This window comes from Leuciscus leuciscus, assembly GCF_965113295.1.
Source record: "Leuciscus leuciscus genome assembly, chromosome: 16".
NCBI classification, from domain to species: Eukaryota; Metazoa; Chordata; class Actinopteri; order Cypriniformes; family Leuciscidae; genus Leuciscus; species Leuciscus leuciscus.
Window position 1 is genome coordinate 18,097,827 of NC_138740.1, and position 22,866 is coordinate 18,120,692.

At 39.7% G+C, this 22,866-nt stretch overlaps 1 protein-coding gene across 2 annotated transcripts in view; it reads left to right on the forward strand.

Moving 5' to 3' along the window:
* adamts2a (ADAM metallopeptidase with thrombospondin type 1 motif, 2a) overlaps positions 1–22,866 on the forward strand; it is a 73,032-nt gene that overhangs the window by 7,931 nt on the left and 42,235 nt on the right. For both annotated transcript variants that reach the window (XR_014198586.1, XM_082140430.1), the window contains exon 3: positions 16,869–17,037. Coding sequence is in view for 1 of the 2 variants with exons in the window: in XM_082140430.1 (XP_081996556.1) it covers positions 16,869–17,037 (169 nt within the window). In the remaining variant the exon portion in view is untranslated. The remainder of the gene's footprint in view (positions 1–16,868; positions 17,038–22,866) is intronic.

Below are 22,866 nucleotides of genomic sequence, written 5' to 3' on the forward strand. Positions count from 1 at the left end.
GCTTTTGTTTGGCATTTATGTGTTTTGGACAAGCCATGGTTTTAGAGATGCTCTGAAGGGAGGGTGGGATCTCATGTTTTCAAAGCTAACTTGCTATTGCTAGCTGATCCCAAAACTGTCTACCCTACCTTTAACCTCTGTCTGCTGAGGGTGGAGGGTCAAATGCGATTGACAAGACAAGACAGCATTGCTCTAGGCTCTTCATTAACATTCTTCCTTGAACAAAATATCCTTATAAGGAGACTGTTGTGATTTGTTTTTTTATTTGTTCAGTGTGTAATTCCACAAACCTGTTGTAACAGTCTGTAATTGGTACCAAACATTGGTATTGGCATTAGTGTCAGTGACTCATTTCAACCGTTTTCATTTGCGCTTCATGACAGCAAGGAAGATGCTGTATCCAAATGCATTGTGGGATGTTATAGGCATGTCATGATACATCTATGCTTCCTTCAAAAATGTCTTCCAGTCAGATGTTACACAAACATCTGATCAGGATGTGGCTTGATGCCCTTTTTTTAGGTTTCTGATCATTAATATAATGACCATTTGGCTTTGTTTTTTATGTGTTACAATTAGATCCAGGGAATCTGAATAGCTGAGCGCTGACGTGTTTAACCACTACGGCATCATGCACTCACACCAAGAACTATAACGATATCTGTAACTATAACGTTTTTATAATCATTCTAATTCTATGAGATAAGAGAGGTCCACACCACATCTATAACAATAACCTCACAATATCGTTGGAATCACAGTAACACTTTACAATAAGGTCCCAGTAGATAACGTTAGTAAAGGCTAACCTCGGTTTAATCCAAGTCTTGTGAAGAGATGAAATCACTTTATGTGATGAACAAATTCAATTCATAAACAATGATCAACACATATAGCCTACATAGAGCGCATAATGTATAGAAAAACACGGAATTTCAAACGTGCGTGGGTTGATGTGCGAGAACTAATGAGGTTTGTTCTAGCATGTGACGCACATACTAGCTTCCGTATTTTTTTTTTAAATATGTGAAGCGCTCTGTGTATGTGTGTTTATATGTGAATAAAAGCCTTAAGTTAAAGGGGTCATATAATGGTATATGCACTTTTACAAGTTGATTGTACTGAAATGTGTGTTGGCAGTGCCTGTACACAACCATCATATAATGATAAAAATCCATCCAGTGGTCTTTTTTTAATCTCCTTATATGTTTTCCCCCGTCTCAATTCGAGCCGTCTGACCGTGTGACGTCACACGGTCGGACGCCCCTCCCACGATTGTTGATTGACAGCAGCGTTTCAACACAGACCCGCCCTGAGCGAGCTGTCATCATAGTCCGCGCGGACATTGTTGATACGCTGGAGCAGAATGGTGTCTAAGCGATTGTGGTGTTCTGTTCTTGGGTGTAATAACGAACACAGCAGTCATTTTGATGTTCCTAAATCCGAACCACTGAAGACGCAGTGGCTGAGTTTTGTTTTCGAAGGGAATATTCCCCGCGATCAACGTCAATGCTTTCATGTTTGCACAAATCATTTCTCACCAGACTGCTTTATAAACGAGGGTCAGTATAAAGCTGGTTTTGCTAAGAAGCTGGTCCTGAAAAAAGGATCGGTACCAACTATTCGTGTTCCTGCTGCACCTCCAGAAGAAGTGAGTGTAACGTTTTATTAACCTTTTTATTAATCTTTGCAAATCGCTTGCACGCTTCACGATGAATGCGGCTAAGGTTTACACTCAGGGTACATTACGGCATGTTTTCTATGTACAACGTTCTCAATATAATTCAGAATCCCAAGTTTATAATGAACAACGCGTTATGGTTATTGTGTTATTACAAACTGTGTACGCACAGAACAGAGGGGCGGGGTGAGCAAAGCTCATTATCATTTAAAGACACATGCACTTAAATGGCGTGCTGAAAACAGAGCTGTTTTTGACCAGGTAAAATGAGTGTTTTCTTACAATACTAATGAGAATTTTTTATTAAAGTGTATTACAAACTTTTCATTTAAACCCTAAAGAATCATAATAACTTGTACAAAAATGGCATTATATGACCCCTTTAAATCTGTTTATCATATGAAGTAATTGTATTTATTCCAAAGACCGCTTGATTCATAAGGATTCATTTCACTACACTTTCATGGCCTTTTTAGATCTTCTAAGTTTTGGTTATAACTTGACTTTCAATGGAAAGACAAAAATTTCTCAGGTTTCATTGAAAATATCTTAATTTGTGTTTCGAACATTAACCAAAGTCTTATGGTTTTGGAACAACATGAGATAGAGTAAATGATGAGATAATTTTTATTTTTTATTTTTGGGTGAACTATCCCTTTAAACTCACTTCCTATTTGTAACTAATATAAACAAGGAGAGCATCAAATAAGTCTCATTGTGTCCTCACTGACACGCTCATGTTCTTTCTAAAGCAGAGGATGGAGCTCAGAGCTCATTGGTGCAGAGCGTGTCGTGGAGATCACTGGGGCAGTTGCGCGCTGTGAGGTCTGAACCCCTGCTAAGTGTGAAGTGAGTGGGAGGTGCACCGTGAGCTTGTGCCTTAGTTCTCCAGCAGGGGCACAAGCTGTTGCTGCAACTAAAGCTAGTTTGTAACAGGAAGCCTGGAATTAGCAGGATACTCCTACTCAATGAGGCTTAGCACAATATACAAGGGGATTATTTGGGCTTGTGGATAAGTAAGGTGTGTCTTTAAATGTGGAGCGTGTCATTTTAATATTCATTCTCTTATCCTGTATTAGAGTGTTATACGTAAGGCATTCGAGGATTGATTTTCCCTGAAAAGTGTAAACACTGTGACTGTGTTACTTTCAAAACATTGTTTACTTTAAGTCTTGTTTGTTTGATCTCCCCAGGCGGACATAGCAACAACCATGCGGTACTCAACCAATAGTGTGAGTTTGGGGGCGGGACTATCTGTGTGGTTGACCAATGAAGTTCGGAGAGTGTTCTGGGAAACCTATTGGTAACAATAATTATTTTTGTAATTTTGTTCGGTGATGCATTTGGCTCCGAAATTAAACTCTACATCTTTTAGAGTCTGCAGTCACGGTGAGGGGAAGCCTCATGAAGTGTCATCTTACAAATTTATTCCACTGCTGAGATATGAGACGTTTTGTTTCATTCTTTTGTAATTTTGACATCATTAGTCCAGCATGTCAGGGAATACAGAAACATCTGGAAAACTGAATGGAAATGAAAAGCCCCATTTATGGAAACAAACATCCATTTTCTCATTAGTCCGATTGCTGCTTGTTTGGCTTCTTGACTCAGGGGCGAATGTTTGTGTTACTCTTTGTTAGCAATAGCCCTCGATAGGTAATAGTCATCCAGCAACTGACTAATGAGGTCAACTAGGTAATCTAGATTTCTTATAATATTTTTATTAGTTTTATTATTTTTAGCCATGGAGTTTTAATTGGATTTTGTCCTGCACTGTAAAAAAAAAAAAAAAACGGACAGCTGTGGTTACATGAATTCACTGTAGAAAATACTGTGACAATGTTTCAGGTATTATTGAATGACATATTGGTGCCTGTTTATAACATATAGCCATATTTCATTAAATGATATAATGCTAATATACTTGAACTACCAAAATCTGCTTTTTACCTTACAGTACTGAAAACCACCATAATAATACAGGTTTTAAAATAAAAGGCTTTACATGATGAATCCGAGTTCATCATAAGTATCCTGTCCATAAAACATAAAAAAGAGTATAGATGGGGCTCATAGGCACAAAGACAAAAAAAAAACATTATTAGGATAACAAACATGACACTATAAGAATGCAATAAACATTCAAATAACATAACCAAATAACATAGAATGTAACAAACATTTTTACAGTGTGTTTGAATGGGAAGTTTGCATGGGAAACTCTTTTTGGAAGTGGTATCTTTAATCTAGCGATACAGTTCACAATCACACTGAAGTCTTTGGCCATTGTGTTGTCTTTCCATTCCATTTTTTGCTCTGTCTAGCTGATGTTGAACACAAAAAACTTGTATAATAGAAACGCTTCCTAAGAAACCAGCCTAATACAGCGCAACAGTCTGGTTGAGGAAGTAAAAATCCCATCGACTTTCTCCATAGAGAAATTGTTCCTTAAAAAAATAACCTACCATGAGCTCTGAGATTAAGTAATGATATATTGCAAACTGTGTATATAGCTGAATTTCTAATAAAGAACAGTGCCTTAAATCCTCTAATCAGAGAAGATGCTGTTCCCATTAAAATGAACACCCTTAAAAAAGCTATATGTGCATGCCCCTACTCATTGTATTCAGTGTTACTTGTGTGCATTTCTTGAAGTGGACTCCAGCAGTCATCCTCTGTGCCGATACAATCCTTTCTCTCCACCTTTGATGAAACTGAGTGTACATTACTCTGATTCAAGATCCAACCGAAAGCCTTTAATCTTCTGAACACTCTCTTTTGATGTCAGGTTTGTTCAGTCTGGGTTTAGGCAGCGCCATGAGAGCGGTGCACCAGCTTAGAGCTGAGAGTCTCAAGTGACCTCTGAGCTGTCTCAAATGAATTGAAAAAAGCTCAGAATGAGAAAGCGGGCTTTTTTTTTGTTTTGGAACAGGACGACATCTGTTAGACTTAAGCAGGACTTGGTGGCGCTTTGCAGCGTTTGTGTGTGTGTCATTGCACTGTGGCGGAGGATGAAAGGGGAGCACTAGTCAGGTGGGGTAGCTCCAGAAATCTCCTGGCACCTGTCGCCTGGAAATCTTTCGGAGTGCTTTGAGGATGTCATTAACATTCCAGCAGCAACACTCTCCAAAACATAAAGTGGCGGGGAAAGAAAGAAATAAACAGTTTGCAAATTCCAGAGCGCACTGCTCAGTGTGCTGAAGTAACAGAACGGTTTAGAGGTACAAATGAAATCACTCAAGAGCTTTGGGCATGGGATTGACTGGGAGTTGCCTTCCAGATGTATGACATCTCTCATTTCTGGAATAACCTCTGCGCTTTTATTATGAACCTCGACTTAGGAGTCTTGTGATGTGGCAGCTGTGAAAGAGAGAGCGGGAGAGTGGTCTGGCCTGCTTCAGAGAAGTCTCCTGATACCTTAAACACGCGCTTCTCCTTCCTGTGGAAGGAATAAGAGAGACTGGACTGACTCACATGTGTTCAGGGAGGACTGGGAAGAGAGTCATAAGCAAGATAAGGAGTCCCTCCCTAAGGCTGTACTTACTTGAACTCACAGTGAGAAGCTCATATCTGAATTCCTCAAATTATTGGAGGACATGAAGGTTTGGGTTTGTTGGTTCATGGAGAGAAAGAGGTGTTTCCCTTATTGCTCTGTTTCTCGTTCTCCCTCTGGCCCAGTTGTGCTGAATGTGTGCTACAGCACTGTTTTAAAGTGATATTTCTTGGCAGAGATTCCAGGCGAGTAAACTTTCTTTGCACAACACTGCAAAAAAGCATTTTCTCAATCAGTATTTTTGCTTTGTTTTCCAGTTAAATTTACTTGAGAAGCAAATTGTTTGAGATAATGAAACTTTTTTTTCTGAGAGTACAATACTGTTCAGAAGTTTGGAGTCGGTGATTTAACATATGTGTCTATGTTCACCGTTTACTTGATCCAAACTACAGTAAAAACAGAATACTATTGTCTAATATTTCTATCATACTTTTATCAATGTTGAAAACGGTTATCAATATTTTTGTAGAAACTGTGATGCATTTTCTTCAGGTTTCTTTGATGAATAGAAAGTTCAAAAGAACAGCTTTGATTTGAAAAATAAATCTTTTGTAACACTGTAAATGTCTTTACCATCACTTTGGATCAATGTAATGACTTCATGCTGAATAAAATATATATTATTAATAATTATATTATTCTTTCAAAAGAAAATCTTACTGACTCCAAACTTTTGAATATCAGTGAATATCTGAATTAAGTGCCAAATAATATAAGTATAATATAGTATATTATATATAGTATTGTCACGTACTGCTCTGAAACACAGGATAAGGATCCACGTGCATCTTTTATTCAGGCAATCCAGATTAGAATTATAATCCATAAAACAAAACACAGGGCAGACAATCCAAACAGTAAAAACAGGGCAGAATCCACAGGCAAACAGGATAATCCACGTTTTTTGTTTTTTTGTTTTTTTAGCTTGATAGACCCTGGTCCCCGATTCACTTTTATTGTATGAACGAGCAGCATGACCTTTCTGCTGAATGTCTTCTTTTGTGTTCTGTGGGGGGACAAAATCATACACATTTGGAAAATAGGGTGAATAAATGATAAATGAAGTTTCATTTTTTTCCCGTGAGCATAAAATGTTGTTGTATTTTTCTTAAAACAAGAAACAAATCAACTTAACTCAATATACATTCACAGAAAACAATTGTGTGATTTTGTCAGTCATTCTAATTTCTGATGGCCCAGACCATACCAAATCCTCATTGGGCTGTTGTACCGCTCCATATCTATCATGATAGAGAGAAGTGTGGAAATTTAGAAACAAATAATAAATGACAAATTCCGCAAGATCCACAAGGAAAATCATAAAAAGAAAACTGTTTGGTGAAGCATCACTGAAGTCTTCAAACTATAAGGTACAGTATGTGTTCATAGCGCATTGCATGTGCGAGAGAGTGTGCCAAGAGAGAGAGAACTTAGAGGAAAGCAGTGGAGACCAATTTCCTTCTTAATACCTTGAAATATGACAATTAATTTCTTATTTAGTATTAGTATTTGATTTTGTTTTTTGCTTGGCTTGGCTTTGATTTGATCTCTTCTCAAAGGAAACGCCAAGGATTAACCTTGTTTTAACCGTGGAAGTGCAAGTGTGAGGTGCGAGTGTCAGTTTTTCCTTGTGTTTAGGAAAGAGAAAGGAAAAAGTCAATGAATTCCTTTCAGCTGATGATGTGGCGAAGAGCCTGTAACATGAGATCATGGTTTCAGTTACCGATAGGCCCATTGATAGAAAAGATTTCCAGTGAAAGCTGACACTGAAAAGTTTAGAAAAAAAGTCAATTTCTAGGTTTAAATATGTAATTAGCTATTTGGCTGGACTTCCTAATGCTCTTAGGAAACAGCGCTGGAACTGGAAGTGCTGAATTTTGGTTTTTCAAGACCCCTGACAGGAAAAACTGTGCGAGTGTGTGAGGTCTGACCTGATTCATATACAGCGTGTGTGTGCACATGTGTGTAAATACTTTCCAGTACTTAGAACCCACCGTCATTGCTTCATCACATCAACATTCCTGTTAAACTGTTTGCCATAATTGGAGAATTCTGGCTCTTTCCCCCCCCTTCATCTGTCATCCTTTAATGGCACAAAAACCAAAAAATCTGCAAAGAAGTCCAGAGCTCTTCTTCCTCTCTGAGAGCTGCTCATATTCCCTCTCAGTTGTTTAGAAAGGAGAAGAGATGTCTATATGAAATACAGGCCAGCCATTGGACAGGCTGTGGAAAAGCAGTAGGTTTGGCTCGGGGACCGTTGTTGTCTTTGCCCGGCTCAGGAGATAAATGATCAGAAGGAACATGTAAGGCTGTGCCTCTCTCTGTGGAATTGCTATTCCACTTCACAGTGTGTCTAATCACGCACACTCAGGGTTCTGCTTTAAATCACGATTCAATAATCCTTGAGTAATCTGACATGAATCATTGGCCTGGCACAATATACCACATGGGTAACAAAGACTAAAATTCACTATCAAAAGATGAAGTGTGATAGAGTTTATATAATTTTGAATAAAGGCATGGCTCACCTCAAAATCTAAATTCTGTAATCATTGACTTGTGTTTGTTCTTCTGCCATGTCTGGTTCCAAACCAGTGTGAATTTTTTCAGGGAAACATAAAAGGAAAGAGAGTAAATGATGATAGTATTTACATTTTTGGGAGAACTATCCCTTTAGAGAGGCCATGTTGTAGCATTTATTTTGTAGCCTTTTGGAATTATATTCCAGTACCATATCAGTTATCAGATGATGTTTTTATCTGTCATTATTGAATATATATATTTACAAATATTGGATATTTATTTGCACATGCTTATTTCCTCTATTTTTACATTTAGATTGTCTTTGCTATCATCTAACACTCACTTAAAGTACTTAAAAAATAACTACTAATTGAATAACACTTGAATGTAATCTTTGATAAAGCTCAAAATGAATATATCACATATGTTTTTTCATACTGTACATTATTTGCACTACCATCACAATGACAGATAAATTCACTTGATTACTTTGATTAGTTTTTAGTATTTTTTTTTTTATAGTGCCTCATTATGGTTTTTCGAATATTCCCTTTCATGCAGTGTGTAATATATCTGTCTGTGAATGTAAATGGAAAGAGCATGATAAATAAAGTTATTGTCTCCAAAAAGAAAGAATTGACTAATTCAAGTCGTCAGGAATCCAAATCCCAATCAGTTACGGCTACACGTCACTAGCTAAACCATTTGCATAATGTCCGCCTATGTTCTACATTGGCAGCTTGTGTCGCGAAAAACTTGACCTGTCCTTCAAAGCGGGATTAGCAAAACACTTCCTAGAAGGATGGGTCAATACCCAATATATTTGGACCAGCTTGCTCCTCAGAATCACAACCTGTGAGTATGATTAATTATTGATGTATATATTTTCTACCGGGTGTTCAAAATACATAGTTATGTGTTTTATATTGTGTAGGTCTACTGTTATTGATACAGTTCCCGCAATTGCACCACAATAAATTAGAAATATACACATCAGTTTGTTGATGGACATACACTTGTTAATGCTGATGGTGAGTAATTACAACTGTGACATCTCATAATGTACCTCAAAACGAGTAGCGTATCACTGAGAAGCGTTCTGTCGACTTCAAGTCGTTCTTGTGATGGAGGTTCGGTTTGAATAACTAGATTTTCCATTGTTTCATTATCGGACTCGAGCTTGGATTGATATGGTAAAATCGACGCCATAGTTTACTGTCTTGCAGTGTGTACAATCGCTGAGCTTCAAGCCTCCGGAGATGAAGTTCAGTTATGGTAATGGACGTTTAGCTTCCGACACGTCCTGTAAGCGGTAGACCAATCACGACAGACTGGGCCGTCTAGCCAATCAGAACAGTGTAGGCTCTCGGAAAGGAGGGAGTGATTCATCCATTGAGTCTTTTGAGAATCATTAAAAAATGTGCTATGTGCAATGTATATTATGAGAAATTTAAAGTGTTTTTGACCCTTAATGCTTGTAAACCTATGGTAGGAAACCTCCAAAACAAAACTAGAAGACTTTAAAATAGCATAATAGGGGCACTTTAAAAGTACTATAGTACTATATTTTAATATCAACCATTTATTGGTTATCATACATAGCATGAAAATAGCTGTCAGCTTATTGGTATTGGCCAGAATTTTAATGTTGTGCATCCCTAGTAGCTTTGTATTTTTCAAGTATTTGTACATGCTCATTTCCTCTATTTTTACATTTAGATAATCATGTCATCTAGACATAACATAAAGTTACTCAAAACATTTGAATATATACAGTATATGATATGGATAGTGGAGACCGATTTAAGATAAATCACAGGCAAGAACAATCAGCTCTGTTGTCCCTACAAAAACACACATGAGGAAGCTCATCATCATAAGTCTGACTGATCAAAGACCTCATATGCCTTGGCTTTGCTTGAAATGAAATGAATGAAAAACACTGCAAATGTTCTGTGTGAATGAAAACACGAGTCACTGCTTTTGTAAAGCAGATATCCTTACAGTTCTGAATTAAGCAAATCATGTTTAAAAACAAGGTTAATATCCCATTTTCTTATAACACGGTCATGTTTGGAAACAGTCCAAATCTGGACTTGATTGATTGAAATCTTGATTGAAACCTAAACCTTAGCTGCTCTTCTTTCTCCCAAGGCTAGTATTGAATAACAGTCATCAGGAACTATGGAAAAACTGCTCTCATCTAGGATCCAAAGCATACGCAGCTGGTCTTCTATGTACTATATTCCCTGACTGACAGTCTAGTTCATCATATGCTGCTCTTTTAAAAGAGTTTTAATATACCTGGAGAGAGCTATTGCTTAGCATTTCCATTTATCTCAGAAGCGTTTGCTTCTCTACAAGTATTTGGATGCTGTTATAGAATTTATCAAATTTTTAATAAAGAAATAATTTACCTCAAAATAAATTTCTGTCATCATTTACTAATCCTTGCGTCATTCCAAACCTTTATGACTTTCTTTAAGATTTCTGATACAGCTGGAGAAAGCTATCTCTTAGCATTTCCATTCATCTCATTAGCATGTACTTGCTCATAGCATGCTGCTATGTAAAAAAGGAAAAACAAAATTGATTTTCTTGATTAAAAAAAATGGTGTACATTTTTGAATGGCTGTCAATTGGAGAAACCTTCTTTTTGTCTACATATTGTTGCAGTTACAGATGCTGTTACTGTTTCAGTTCTATCACCAGGGGAAAACTGTGGAAGCTAACCAGGCAAAGATTACATGATTTTTTAAGTTGCTGGGCAACATTTTGAAGGAATAGTTCAACTACATGAGGGTGTCACGAATTGCTGGTCAGTAAACACAGCGATAGAGAAATCAATATATAGACTCAAATTAACTGACACTCAGGAGAATACAGGAATAGGAATGATAGACACTAACCTAACATGCAACATTACAATAGTCCCCCCTTCCGGAAGGCGCATCATAATAAGTCCAACCGAGGAGGGAGGGGGCTCTGACGATGTGCGACAAACAGTATGAGATGGAGGGAGAAACCAAGGCGGCGATGATGGTGGGAGGAGCCAGGAGCAGAAGGAGCCAGGTGGGGACCCAGACCGCAGCGAGTACAAAGGCCCACGGCGGAGTTGACGGAGAAAGGAGCCACGGTGGAAACTTGGCAGGTTTAACCAGGGGGGCGACAGACGGAGATGGAGCAAATGGAGGTGGAGATCCAGGCTGAGCAGAAGAGCAGATGGGACCAGGCGACACCGATGGCTCTGGTGGCCTAGGTGAAGCCGCAGCGACAAGCGTCCGAGATGGAGCTCAAGAAAATGACCTCTTCTATTTCCTCATTATAATTCCCAGCTCAGCCTCAGCATCGGGAGTGTGGCCGGGGCTCCATTTCATGCCCGCGTAATCCATGATCACGGCCACTGGAATGCACAGTGGTGCCGGCTCACGCACCTGGTCAGACTCACTGTGGGGCTCGGGCTCCGGGGAGATGGCTGGCTTACATTGCGGCAGGCTCAGGCTCTCTGTCTGCGGTGGGTTTAGACATTTATTCCTTGCAGAGTGGGGGAGGTCGCTGGCTGGGCTCTGGGTCTGGAGTAGAGCTGGTGTCGTCCTCCCTGGGGCAGATGGTGAAAGCAGATGGGGGCAAAATCCCCCTGAAGACCATCACTAAGCAGGCGTGCCTTTGTGCGCTCATTCAGGCTGGTCCTGACACGCACAGCGAGCTGTCGGGAAAGTTCGTTACGAAAGTTTGTTAGCCCTTGAGGGCTATTCATACTGCACTTAACCCTGGGTAACCCACACTTGTAAATTAGAAGTGGGGTTAGCAACGCTTTTTACCCTGGGTTATGAAACCTTGCACCGGGGCAGGGTTAGCACCGCTTTTATAGTGTTATCCCCACATTATGGTGCCAAATTTGTACAGTGTGAAATGATGCGGTGTTAGAATGTTAGAGCTTGACGTTTAGGCAACAGACCAAACGCGTACATATTTACGTGCGACGCGGAAACACTGTGCATTGTATATTAACAGTATATTCAGCGTCTGAGAGTTAAAATGTCAAATGCTGACAGAAAACGCTGTAATTTGAGTGAAAAAGAGACCATTTCATTCTTACTTTTATATGTCCATTTATATGTCCATCCAGTACTGTATAAACTTACAGTACTGTTAGTACAGTCGGCAATATGAGGATGCGCAATGCAATTTTATGCCCTTTATAAACAGGATGCAGGTTCATCCAATGAATTACACTGACACCGCAAATATGCAGAATTAATTGTTAACCCCAGGTAAATTATGAGCAGTGTGAAATGTGAAGCAAGATAACCAAGGATTCCGTTAACCCCGGGTTTAGAATGATCCAAGGTTAACTATTTCAAGTATGAAAAGCCCTTTGGTGTGGTCCTCAAGGCTTTGTTGCTCCTGCTCTGGAGAGCAGTTGAACAGCTGGTAAGTCCGTAATAATCTTTTCTGATCATGAATGGCTGGTCTTTAAACACAATATTCACTATATAGACTTTAATTAACTGACACCTAGAAGAATACAGGAACAGGAATGATAGACACTAACCTAACATGCAACGTTACAGAGGGTGATTCAATTATGACTATGCCTTAGAATGAGCTATTCAATTAATATCTTGTTCATTTGTTATGGTCCACACTATGACATTATCCCATTGATGGATTGGACAGTAATACGTTAAGTGTTGTCTCTCCATCGTCATTAGTGTCATTACACCCAACCACCCACACGCCTCTCTTTTTACACTATATAAACAGCTTTCTAATAGCCTCCTGTGTTATGTCAGAGTCTGGCTTCTTATGGGCCTCATGCCGGAGAAGGACTGCACTGCACTTCCTCACTGTCTCATGGACTCAGCTCTAACTGTAATACTTTGTCTTTGTCTCTCTCTCTCTCTCTCTCTCTCTCTCTCTCTCTCTTTCCCTGAACGTCTGTTTTCTCTCTTACACAGAATCACTTTGTCTCAATTCTACCTCTCTTAGTTCTCATCTTGAATTTAAAGCATTGAGACTTTTGCTCTGTTCCAAAACCTACGGATTTTTGAAATGTGAAGACTGTTCCGTGATTTTTTGTGTCCTAAAATACAAATTTTCACGTAATGCTGCTAATGCAGCGTTATATGAATCCTTAGAAATCAATCCAAGAATAAGTTGTGATGAAGTGAAAACATAAAGATGGCGACGAGGTGAGAGAAATGTCAAATGTAAATAAACTAATTTCGATATTGAACTAAAAAGCATACAAATCAAAATGTTATGTAATTAAAAAAGTGATTTATTTACCCAACATTTGAAAATGCTATGTATACTTATGCTTAAAGGATTATTGCACTATTAGCTTAGCAAAATGCTAATGTCTGCCTATGTAGAGAGTGTGATGTTTCATGACAGTTAGGATGCTGTCTTAAAAGGCGGCTGCCTGTGTAGGTTCCTTTGTGAAAAAGAAATGTGCATAGTTATATTGAAAGATTCAATAATTTATTGTCATATATATGGGAAAACAGTCATTTCACCATCAAATGAAATTCTTATTCTGCAAATCCTCCTGCTTTCATGACCAGTTGTGTGGTGTTGTGAGACCAGCTGAGATCCTTAGTTACATGAACTCCCAGGAATCTGAAGCTGCTCACTCTCTCCACCTCTGTCTTACCAATGTGTAACGTTGAGTGCTGTTCCCTTTTTCCGTATATCGACAGTCATCTCCTTTTTGTTAATGTTTAGGTAGAGATTGTTATCCTGGCACCATGACAATTATGACAATGCAAGAGTCAAACCCTCTGTAAAGTCTACTCCAGCACATCCCAAAAATGTTCTCAAGTTTTTGGGATGTGCTGGAGTAGACTTTACAGAGGGTTTGACTCTTGCATTGTCAATACAAGATCCCCTCCTGTTATCAGTCTAATGACTGTTGTGTCATCAGCGAATTTAATGATGCTAGTGTTGTTCTGAGGCCACACAGTCATGGATGAAGAGTGTTTATAGAAAAGGGCTCAGCACACAGCCCTGTGGAATTCCTGTGTTTATGGTTATTGTCCTGAATGTGTAATTCCCAATTCTGACAGTCTGGGGTCTGCTTGTTAGAAAGTTCAGAACCCAGTTACAGAGGGTGTATGGCACACCAAGGGTATCAAGCGTATTGATGAACTTTGATGGTATCACTGTATTGAATGATGAACTATAATCAATGAACAGCATTCGAACAAAGCTGTCTTTGTTTTCCAGATGAGAAGGGCAGTGTGTTTTGTTGTGGGTCAAGAACGGTAATTTAATTAGAAATTTTAACTATACATAACATATTATAATACATTTAAGTACATTTCTGTAATAAGTTTTTTTTTTTTTTTTTTTTTGTATGCTAAAGTGTACTTTTTTTACAAGCTGTAGGCCTATGGACTGCGGAGCAAGGCAGTTTGCTAAGTTTAGAGTAGAGCTTTTGTCTTAAATGTCATGATTGAATGATGAACTGTTTCCCCTCTGTGATACCTCAGTTCAAATTGGAACTTCTAAATTGACACTCATTGTATTTTCGCCTGGCTGTGGATTGGGTGTAAATGAAAAATATTTCTCACTCTTTGAAGTGAAGACAGTAATTTGCTAAGCGGTGGGGCATTGAGATACCTTGTGAAAATATCTTGGCTATCAATTCCTGTTAAATTTGACAACAAGAAAAGTTATGTTAGAGCCAAAGTGGCGAGGTGGAGCCAAGAAAACTAGAAGCCGTAATGGCAATAGAATAGCTACAGTGCTCTTTGTTTTGTAGCTGTCAGAGTCAAAGAAATATCAGCTTTATAAGCAATCACACACATACAGAGGGTTACGGATTTCTTATTGGACTGGGAGGGTGGCCAGTTCCCACACATTCATGCACATACAAACACAGATAATGCTTCTGAATCTTCTCATGAACTCTCTATTTTGGCAGATAGTGACACTTCAGACCGGCTGATGTCCACCCAACTACAGTTTCGCTGGTATGGAGGTCTTAGATGAAGTTGGATGGTGCAGCTGGCCTGGCTTGTTCTGTTGGAGGTTTTGTGTTGTATTTTAATTTATTTGTTTGCTTAGACTGTAACAAACCAGAAAATGTTACTATAGATTGTTCATTTGAAACCATTAGAGGCTAACTGTGTGTGCTCGAGAGGGCCAAAAGATAGGCATTAGCCATAGTTTCTCCATGAGGAAAGAGGGGCTTTGGTTTTGATGACGGGTTCCATTTCAGATTACAGGATCTGGAGATGTCCCAAAGGAGTCCAAATGGAAAGAATTAGTCGGTTGAAACGCAGACATTTTCGATTGTCCTCTAAAACTGTATAGTGACTAGTTTTTCCAAGTAGTCGGTCAGCCTCAGTTCCTTGCACAAAGTATGAAAATGTGGTTTTTGGTCAAATGTTATTGGAAACAATGCATTGTGCTCAGACTCAGAACAAGAATTTTTCAAAGGTGCAAAGGTTTTCTTTTACATCTGCCCACTTAAACAGGAAGGGTCCATCTGACTGACTTGAATGACTGACATAAGGGTAATTTATGGATACATCTACACTAACTTTTGTTACATATACATTTGTTCATCGACTAAAACAAAATGCTCTGAAAGGCTCCAGACTTTTGAACGATAACGTGTGTATATATATTTTTTTTACTTCAATCTTAAACTATCTTGTGCATTATTGCTTTTCAAGTAAATTTATATTGTTTTACATATGTTTTGATATTTTTATTGGTAAATAAGGAAAAAATACTTTGCAGAGTGTATAACGACTCCAGACTTTTGAACGATAACGTGTGTATTTTTTTTTTTTTTACTTCAATCTTAAACTATCTTGTGCATTATTGCTTTTCAAGTAAATTGATATTGTTTTACATATGTTTTGATATTTGTATTGGTAAATAAGGAAAAAATACTTTTCAGAGTGTATAACATGTTATGCAGATCATGCATTATACTATTAATTGCTTCTTTAACCTCCAGTGACACTGTCATTTCCATTTGCAATAGAGACGACACACTGTTTTGAGTGGATTTTAGGAGAGGACAAAAGTATATGCGAGTCTATTTTGTTTTTACATCAGCACTTTCAGTCAATGTAGACCAATGGCAATGGCAGCCCTTCATGCAGTGGTGTCGATTTATGCAGCGCACAGGCATTTCCTTCGTAATGAACCCTCGGGGGAAGCAGGAGGGAGTGAGGGAGGTGGCGGGACCACTCGCTGTGTAATATTTCCTGGGAGACCAAGCTAAACGACTAGCTCAGCGGCCTGCACTCTGCCGGGCTTCAGTATTGTGATGACTGAGGGGGCTCCGGCGTGACTTTAACAGCCCTGTTTGAAGTTCACATTTGATATTCCTCCACATCAGAGAAGAGGTCTAACATTGCTATTCAATTCGTGCTCTCATTGGGGCTGTCTAATTTGCTATGGAAGCAAAGGGAAAAGACCCTGTGCTCTGGCAGGGAAAAGCCAATAAGTCGTAGGGACTGCGACGTGTCCTACAATCGATTAGCTCTGTGTGTCTCTAAAGCCTTGTAGACTCTCTCTCTCTCTCTCTCATTACGTTCTCAGCACCCCTGGCAGTGGATGCGGCTCGTCGCTCAAAGCCAACGAATCTCAACTAGAGACAGCGAGATCGGAACATGAGCTGTCAAGTGTGTCTGTCAGTGAGTTTGTTCACTCTGGCAGAGAGATTCATATTGATCTTTGCTCGCGGTTTGGATTTCCCTCTTTGCCCTCATAGACTATTCTCACCGTCATCTTTAACTGCACAAACAAGACGATCTCATGTTTGCTCCCTTAAAGCAGCGAATTGTTCTGAAACATTAGCGAGAGTTTGTTTTTGCTTATGACAGGCAATGTCACAGAGTTTTAGAGAGGGTCGGGGCCCGAACACACGAGTTAGTTGCAGAAAAGGGATGGATCGATTCAGAGATCGGGTTGCCCGAGGGTTTCTTCTAAAGCTGATGAAAACATGATATAGCAGGCTTACAGAAATAGCCTTTATAGCTGATTCGCTTAATGGACTTGATGTGCAAGCTTTGTGCTGTACCTGCCTTTGAAATTCCTAATCTCTACCTCTCTTTCTCTCTTTCTCTCTTTCAAACCTGTCAGGCGGGGATGATCCGTGCAGGTCAAGAGGAGTTTTTTATCGAGCCACTGGAGAGAGGAGGCGACATGACAGGAGAGGAGGAAGGAGGACCCGGGCGTCATCACATCGTCTACCGCTCCTCTGACATCAAGAAGCCGCCCGTCAATCAACCCGCTGACTTTCACCCCAGAGGTCAGATCACCTTTATGACACCAGCTCTTCATGGAGCGCTGCAGCGAGTCCTTCGCATGCATGCTGATGACTAAGGAGGGATGCTGAGGTTCAATTTCAATGCTGGTTTATGGCGGTTTGGTGCCGGTTTGGCTTTGTTTTTCTGATGAAACTGGTTGGCCAAGGGAGGATTGATGGTAAAGTTAGTTGGGCTCAGCAGTAAGGCATTTTCTTCTTGCCTGGTCAACCCAGTAGTTCAAATTTCTACTTGCTTTACCAGCAGTTTCTCTGTGCCCACCATAAAAGGATTATAAATACATTCATTTTAATGTACATTCATTTTAATTAACTTTAACAGCTCACTGACCCCCTCCTTCCTCCCCAATTGCTGTGAGGTTTTAGTTTAATAAACCAAATGTACAACATCTAGGCTATATACTGTATATAGACACTATACAGATATGAAATTCCATCAATTTATAAACACTTTTGCTGTAAAATAATGGCATACATGGCAAAACATTACTGACTGGTTTGTAAGTTTCAATCCATTCTTATTGATGCTACCAAAACTCAAATCATTCTCAGATCTCAAATCATTATTGCAATTTCGACAAAACCTCACTGATAAAAATGAATTTGTGGTGAAGTAAAAACTACAGAAAAAAACAATGTAATTTACATGAAAAAGTTAGTTCAGGCAAGAATTAAAAAAACTAAGTAAATTTCTATATTAGTACTCAATTCAAGCGTGTAGAAATGAAAGCGTAAATATCAACGTTATAAAATTAAGTAAAATTACTCAACTTTTCTGATACTGGTGTTCCCATCATGCACTGGGCCTTGAATAATTAATGAGGTTGATTTTTCACTGTTTTCCAGCTGTATTTACACTGTTTTATCATTGCTTTTGTTGTTAGGATTAGTAACTTGCCATTTTGTGACATTTGGAGTTCATTTTCTACTCAAAATGACACATTCAAACAAAAACGATCCATCAAATGTTACTGTCATTGTGTATTGTCTACCAAGTAAGGTCTCTGCGTTCACGAGAGGTGCAGCTTTTGATATGTAGATATGGTGTCTCACACAATATCTATTGCATTAATAACTTAGATGTTTAAATTTATTGCATTTTACTTAGATGTAAAGCATACTTTAAAATTGTGGTTTAATTCAATGTTATATTGTTTGAGTGAAATGTAAGGAAACTTCAACTATATATATATATTACTCAACCTTTTGCTATAGCCAAGTTAAAATTACTTATTTTCTTTGTTACTTTCACTTAACTTAGTTAAGTAGCGTTTACTTAATTCCATATGTGAAATTTACTCAAAAAATATTTGTGCAAAAACTTGCTAAAGAAAAATTAAGTACATTTTACTTATTGTTTTTTTTCAGTGCTCCTCCATATTAACCAACAGTTAAAAAAAAGTTGATAAACAAGAATTTGCTATTACATCTCTGAGAAAAACTAATGTTTAAGTTTACAAGGCATAAAAACTTATGTACATGGTTGCACTGGCCCTCTCATATTGACCCAAATATGAATGGTATGATAAAATATTTGGCATGATTGTTAAAATAATATGTGAAGCACATTACATTTTAAATGTAACCCTTTTAGCAATACTGCTTAGGCTGTTTCCATTTGAACTAGTTTACAATCAGAGCTTCACTGTCTATCAAAGCTAAAAGCCAAGTCTTGTAGTGTAAAAGAAACAGTTTCTTTAAAAACTGACAATTCAGGTGAGTAAATAATGTAATGTTTTTTGGTTGAACTATTCCTTACTAAATCAGGATACAGTACGTGGATGAAGTAAAGAAAGTTCTCCAGGGCTGAGTCATTGCCCAGGCTGTTCGTACGTCCCACCACCCCCTTCTTTGTCTCGCTCAGCATCCCGTGTGAGGAGAGGAGCAGCACAGTGACTGGATAAAGTCACAAACTTCTCTAAAAAGGATTCACATGTCACTTTGAGTTTGAGCGGTCGAGTTCAGCCGGGGGATATGGAGAGGCTCAATGTGTCATAGTCCCTTCGTGTTTTCATTTTTCTTCTCAGCCTTGTTGTTTCAGAGGGCTGCATGAATTGCTTAACTGCAGTGCTGCATAACAGAACCCTGTCTTGACCATTTGACAGAAATTCTTTCTTATCCTTTTTAAAGGACTTTGGGATTAGCACTGTAATCATTTCCAGTGTATGTTACTTTTGAAAGTAACACTTTTAAAAAGCAATTTACTTTTATTTTATTTTAAAAGCGACATTACAATATTACATTATGCATCATAAAAAGTAAAGGCCCATTCACATCAATAATGAAAACTGTATTGGTGTTTACACCAATGGACGATAATGTTTATTCGTTAAATTGAAAGTAGAATGGTTTTTGATAGGCTATCATTCATCGACTAAAACAAAATGCTCAGACAGGGATCCCAACAATATCGTTTCTCTTTGTCGTTATTGTTATGGTTGTGGTGAGGACTTCACTATTAGAATTAGAATGATTTTCAATTGTTTTATGGTCATAGTTAATATTTTTGGTGCCTTGAACGGGCCTTAACTAATTACATTTACATAATTACTTTTTATGGAAGTAATACTTAAAGTTGCTTTTGTGTTACTTTTTATTATTATTGGCTGACTGAGAGTCTCTCTTGTTGTTGTTGTTTTTTTTTTGTTGTTTTTTTTATCAACTAGGGTGAATTTAAGTTGATTGGGACACCTTTTCCAAGTCATCTCAATGGCAAAAAGTGTCCCAATCACCCTGAATTCATCCCTACTATTCAAAAATGTGGGGTTGTTACAATATTGTAATGTTTTTGAACCTAGGAGGCATTTATGTGATCAAAAATACAGTACAGGCAATATTATTGTGAAAAAATTATTTCAATTTAAAACATCTGTTTTCTATTTGAATATATTTTAAAATAAATTAAAAATTTCGGCAGCAAGTACTAAATATTTCTTATTAATATCAATGTTTAAAACAGTTGTTGCTGCTTAATATTTTTGTGGAAACTGATTGATGAATAGAATGTTCAAAAGAACGTTTATTTGAACTACAAATCATTTGTAAAATTATACGTTGTCACAGTGACACAACCATCTATCAACCCATCGTCACCAGATCAGTACGCTCCGCCCACTCGTTCACTTTTCGTGGACTTCTGATTCAACGCACCTGCACCTCCTCATCAACCTGCACTATATATACCACACACAACCTGCACACCATTGCCTGGTCTCGTCTAACCACGTACAGACTTATCTCTTGCTACAACTCCCGTTACCAGCCTGAGACTAACCTGCCTGACTACCCATCTTTGGATGCCCGTCTTCTGTCGTCTGATCCTGAGCCATTATGTGTGTTCAGCCTGTACCATTCTTTAACCATCTATGATCATTATATTCCACCCAGCTAAGTCACAGTGCAACTGCTTGAACTTCACATTCACCCTTCCATTGACCAGTGTTTGTTCCCTGCATCCTATTAATAAACTTTGTTTATACGATCACCTGTCTGTTCTCTTCCGTTGTGTGACAGAAGACCAGACCACCAACGATGCAGAGTTCAACAAACCCAGGTGTTGATCACTCCAGCGATCACTTTCCAGATCTCATTCAAGCAGTTCGCCAGTCACTTCCTCCATCTGCACCCGCTACTTCACCTGCTGCCTCTGCCGGTCCCATGGCCATGGAGGAGTACATCAGGGAGGCATTACAACAACGCTTCATCCATTCATCTACATCCCCCTGCCGCTTCTAGCTTTTTCTTCGTGGCCAAGAAGGACGGAGGCTTGCGTCCGTGCATCGATTACCATCATCTGAACTCCCAAACAGTTAAATACAGCTATCCCCTTCCTCTGGTTCTGGGAGCCCTGGAACAACTACGCGGAGCTCGTGTCTTCTCGAAGCTAGAACTGAGGAGTGCATATAACCTTATCTGTATTCGCCGAGGTGACGAATGGAAGACGGCATTCGTGACACCATCGGGGCACTACGAATACCGGGTTATGCCGTGTGGCCGCTCAAACTCTCCTTCAGTGTTCCAGGGTTATATGAATGAAGTCTGCCATGAGTTCCTCCAATGTTTCATAATAGTCTACATAGACAACATCTTAATCTACTCAAGAAACCTGGCCGAACATCATTACCACATCAAGCAGGTTCTCCAAAATTGACGTGACCATCACCTCTACCTGAAGCTCGAGAAGTGCGAGTTCCACCACCCATCAGTCCAGTTCTTAGATTATGTCATCGACCAACACGGCATCCAGATGGACCAGAGGAAGGTGGAAACCATCCAGAACTGGCCCCAACCCTGCAGTGTAAAGGAACTTCAACGTTTTCTCGGATTCGCTAACTTCTACCGATGCTTCATCCACAACTACAGTCTGATCAGCTCACCTCACCTCTCACCTCACTGCTCAAGGGCCGGCCCAAGTCTCTGTCCTGGAACCAATCTGCCATCGAGGCCATTAAGTCCCTCAAGAAAGCCTTCCAGTCCACTCCGATCCTGGTTCACCCTGATCCGGATCTCCCCTTCGTTGTTGAGGTTGACTCCTCTAGCACTGGGGTCAGAGCGGTACTATCGCAGCGGCAGGGCGATCCTCCATCCATGTGCCTTCTCCAAAAAGCCATCCCCGGCGGAGCAAAATTACGATATCACATGGCACTGGAAGAATGGAGACACTGGCTGGAGGGAGCAAATCACCGTTTTGAGATAATAAACGATCATCGGAACCTTGAGTATCTGCACAAAGCCAAGCGCTTGAATCCTCTCGTTCTTGCGTCATCACTTCTGGTGGCCGTCTATGAACCAGGACATCGATTTGTCAGGACATCGATTCGTCAAGGCATGCTCAGTCTGCGCCGTTACCAACATGCCACGGAGACTCCCCGAAGGGAAGCTGGTTCCACTCCCAATTCCTCATAGTCCATGGTCTCACCTGGGGATAGACTTTATGACCGACCTGCCTCCATCCGACCACCATACTTGTGTGTTTGTCATTGACCGTTTCTCGAAGGCTTGCAAGTTGATCCCTCTGAAGGGCCTGCCTACTGCATTTGCGAGTAGCTCTTCCAGAATGTGTTCCGTCATTTTGGCCTGCCTGAGGACATTGTATCAGACCGAGGCCCTCAATTCATCTCTCGGGTATGGCAAGCCTTCAAACTCCTAGGAGTCTCTGTCAGCCTCTCATCGGGGTATCACCCCCAAACTAACAGCCAGACTGAGCGGAAGATCCAAGAGATCGGGAGGTACCTGCGGTCATACTGCCACCAGAACCAAGACAGCTGGAGCCTGTCAGGCGAGCCGTCGGAGGTTCCAGCTGTCAGTCATTGGTTCCAGCAGAGCGAGAGGGTGTGGGACTCAGCACACGTGCATCTCCAACGGGCAGTGCGGAGACACAAGAGACATGCTGATGCCTGCAGAACCGCGACCCCGCAGTACCAACCTGGCCAGAAGTTATGGCTCTCCACAGGGGACATCCGTCTCCACCTGCCCTGCCGTAAGCTGAGTTACATAGGTCCATTTATGGTGCAGAGGCAGCTTCTGTCTTCTGTCGTCTGATCCCGAGCTGTTGTGTGTGTGTGTTCAGCCTGTACCATCCTTCAACCACTTGCACCTATGATCATCATTCCACCCAGCTAAGTCACAGTGCAACTGCTTGAACTTCACATTCACCCTTCCATCGACCAGTGTTTGTTCCCTGCAACCTATTAATGAACTTTGTTTATATGATCACCTGTCTGTTCTCTTCCGTTGTGTGACAGATGTCACTTGATCAATTTAATGTATCATTGCTAAACAAGTGCATGGTAGTGCACTTTGCTTGCAATAATA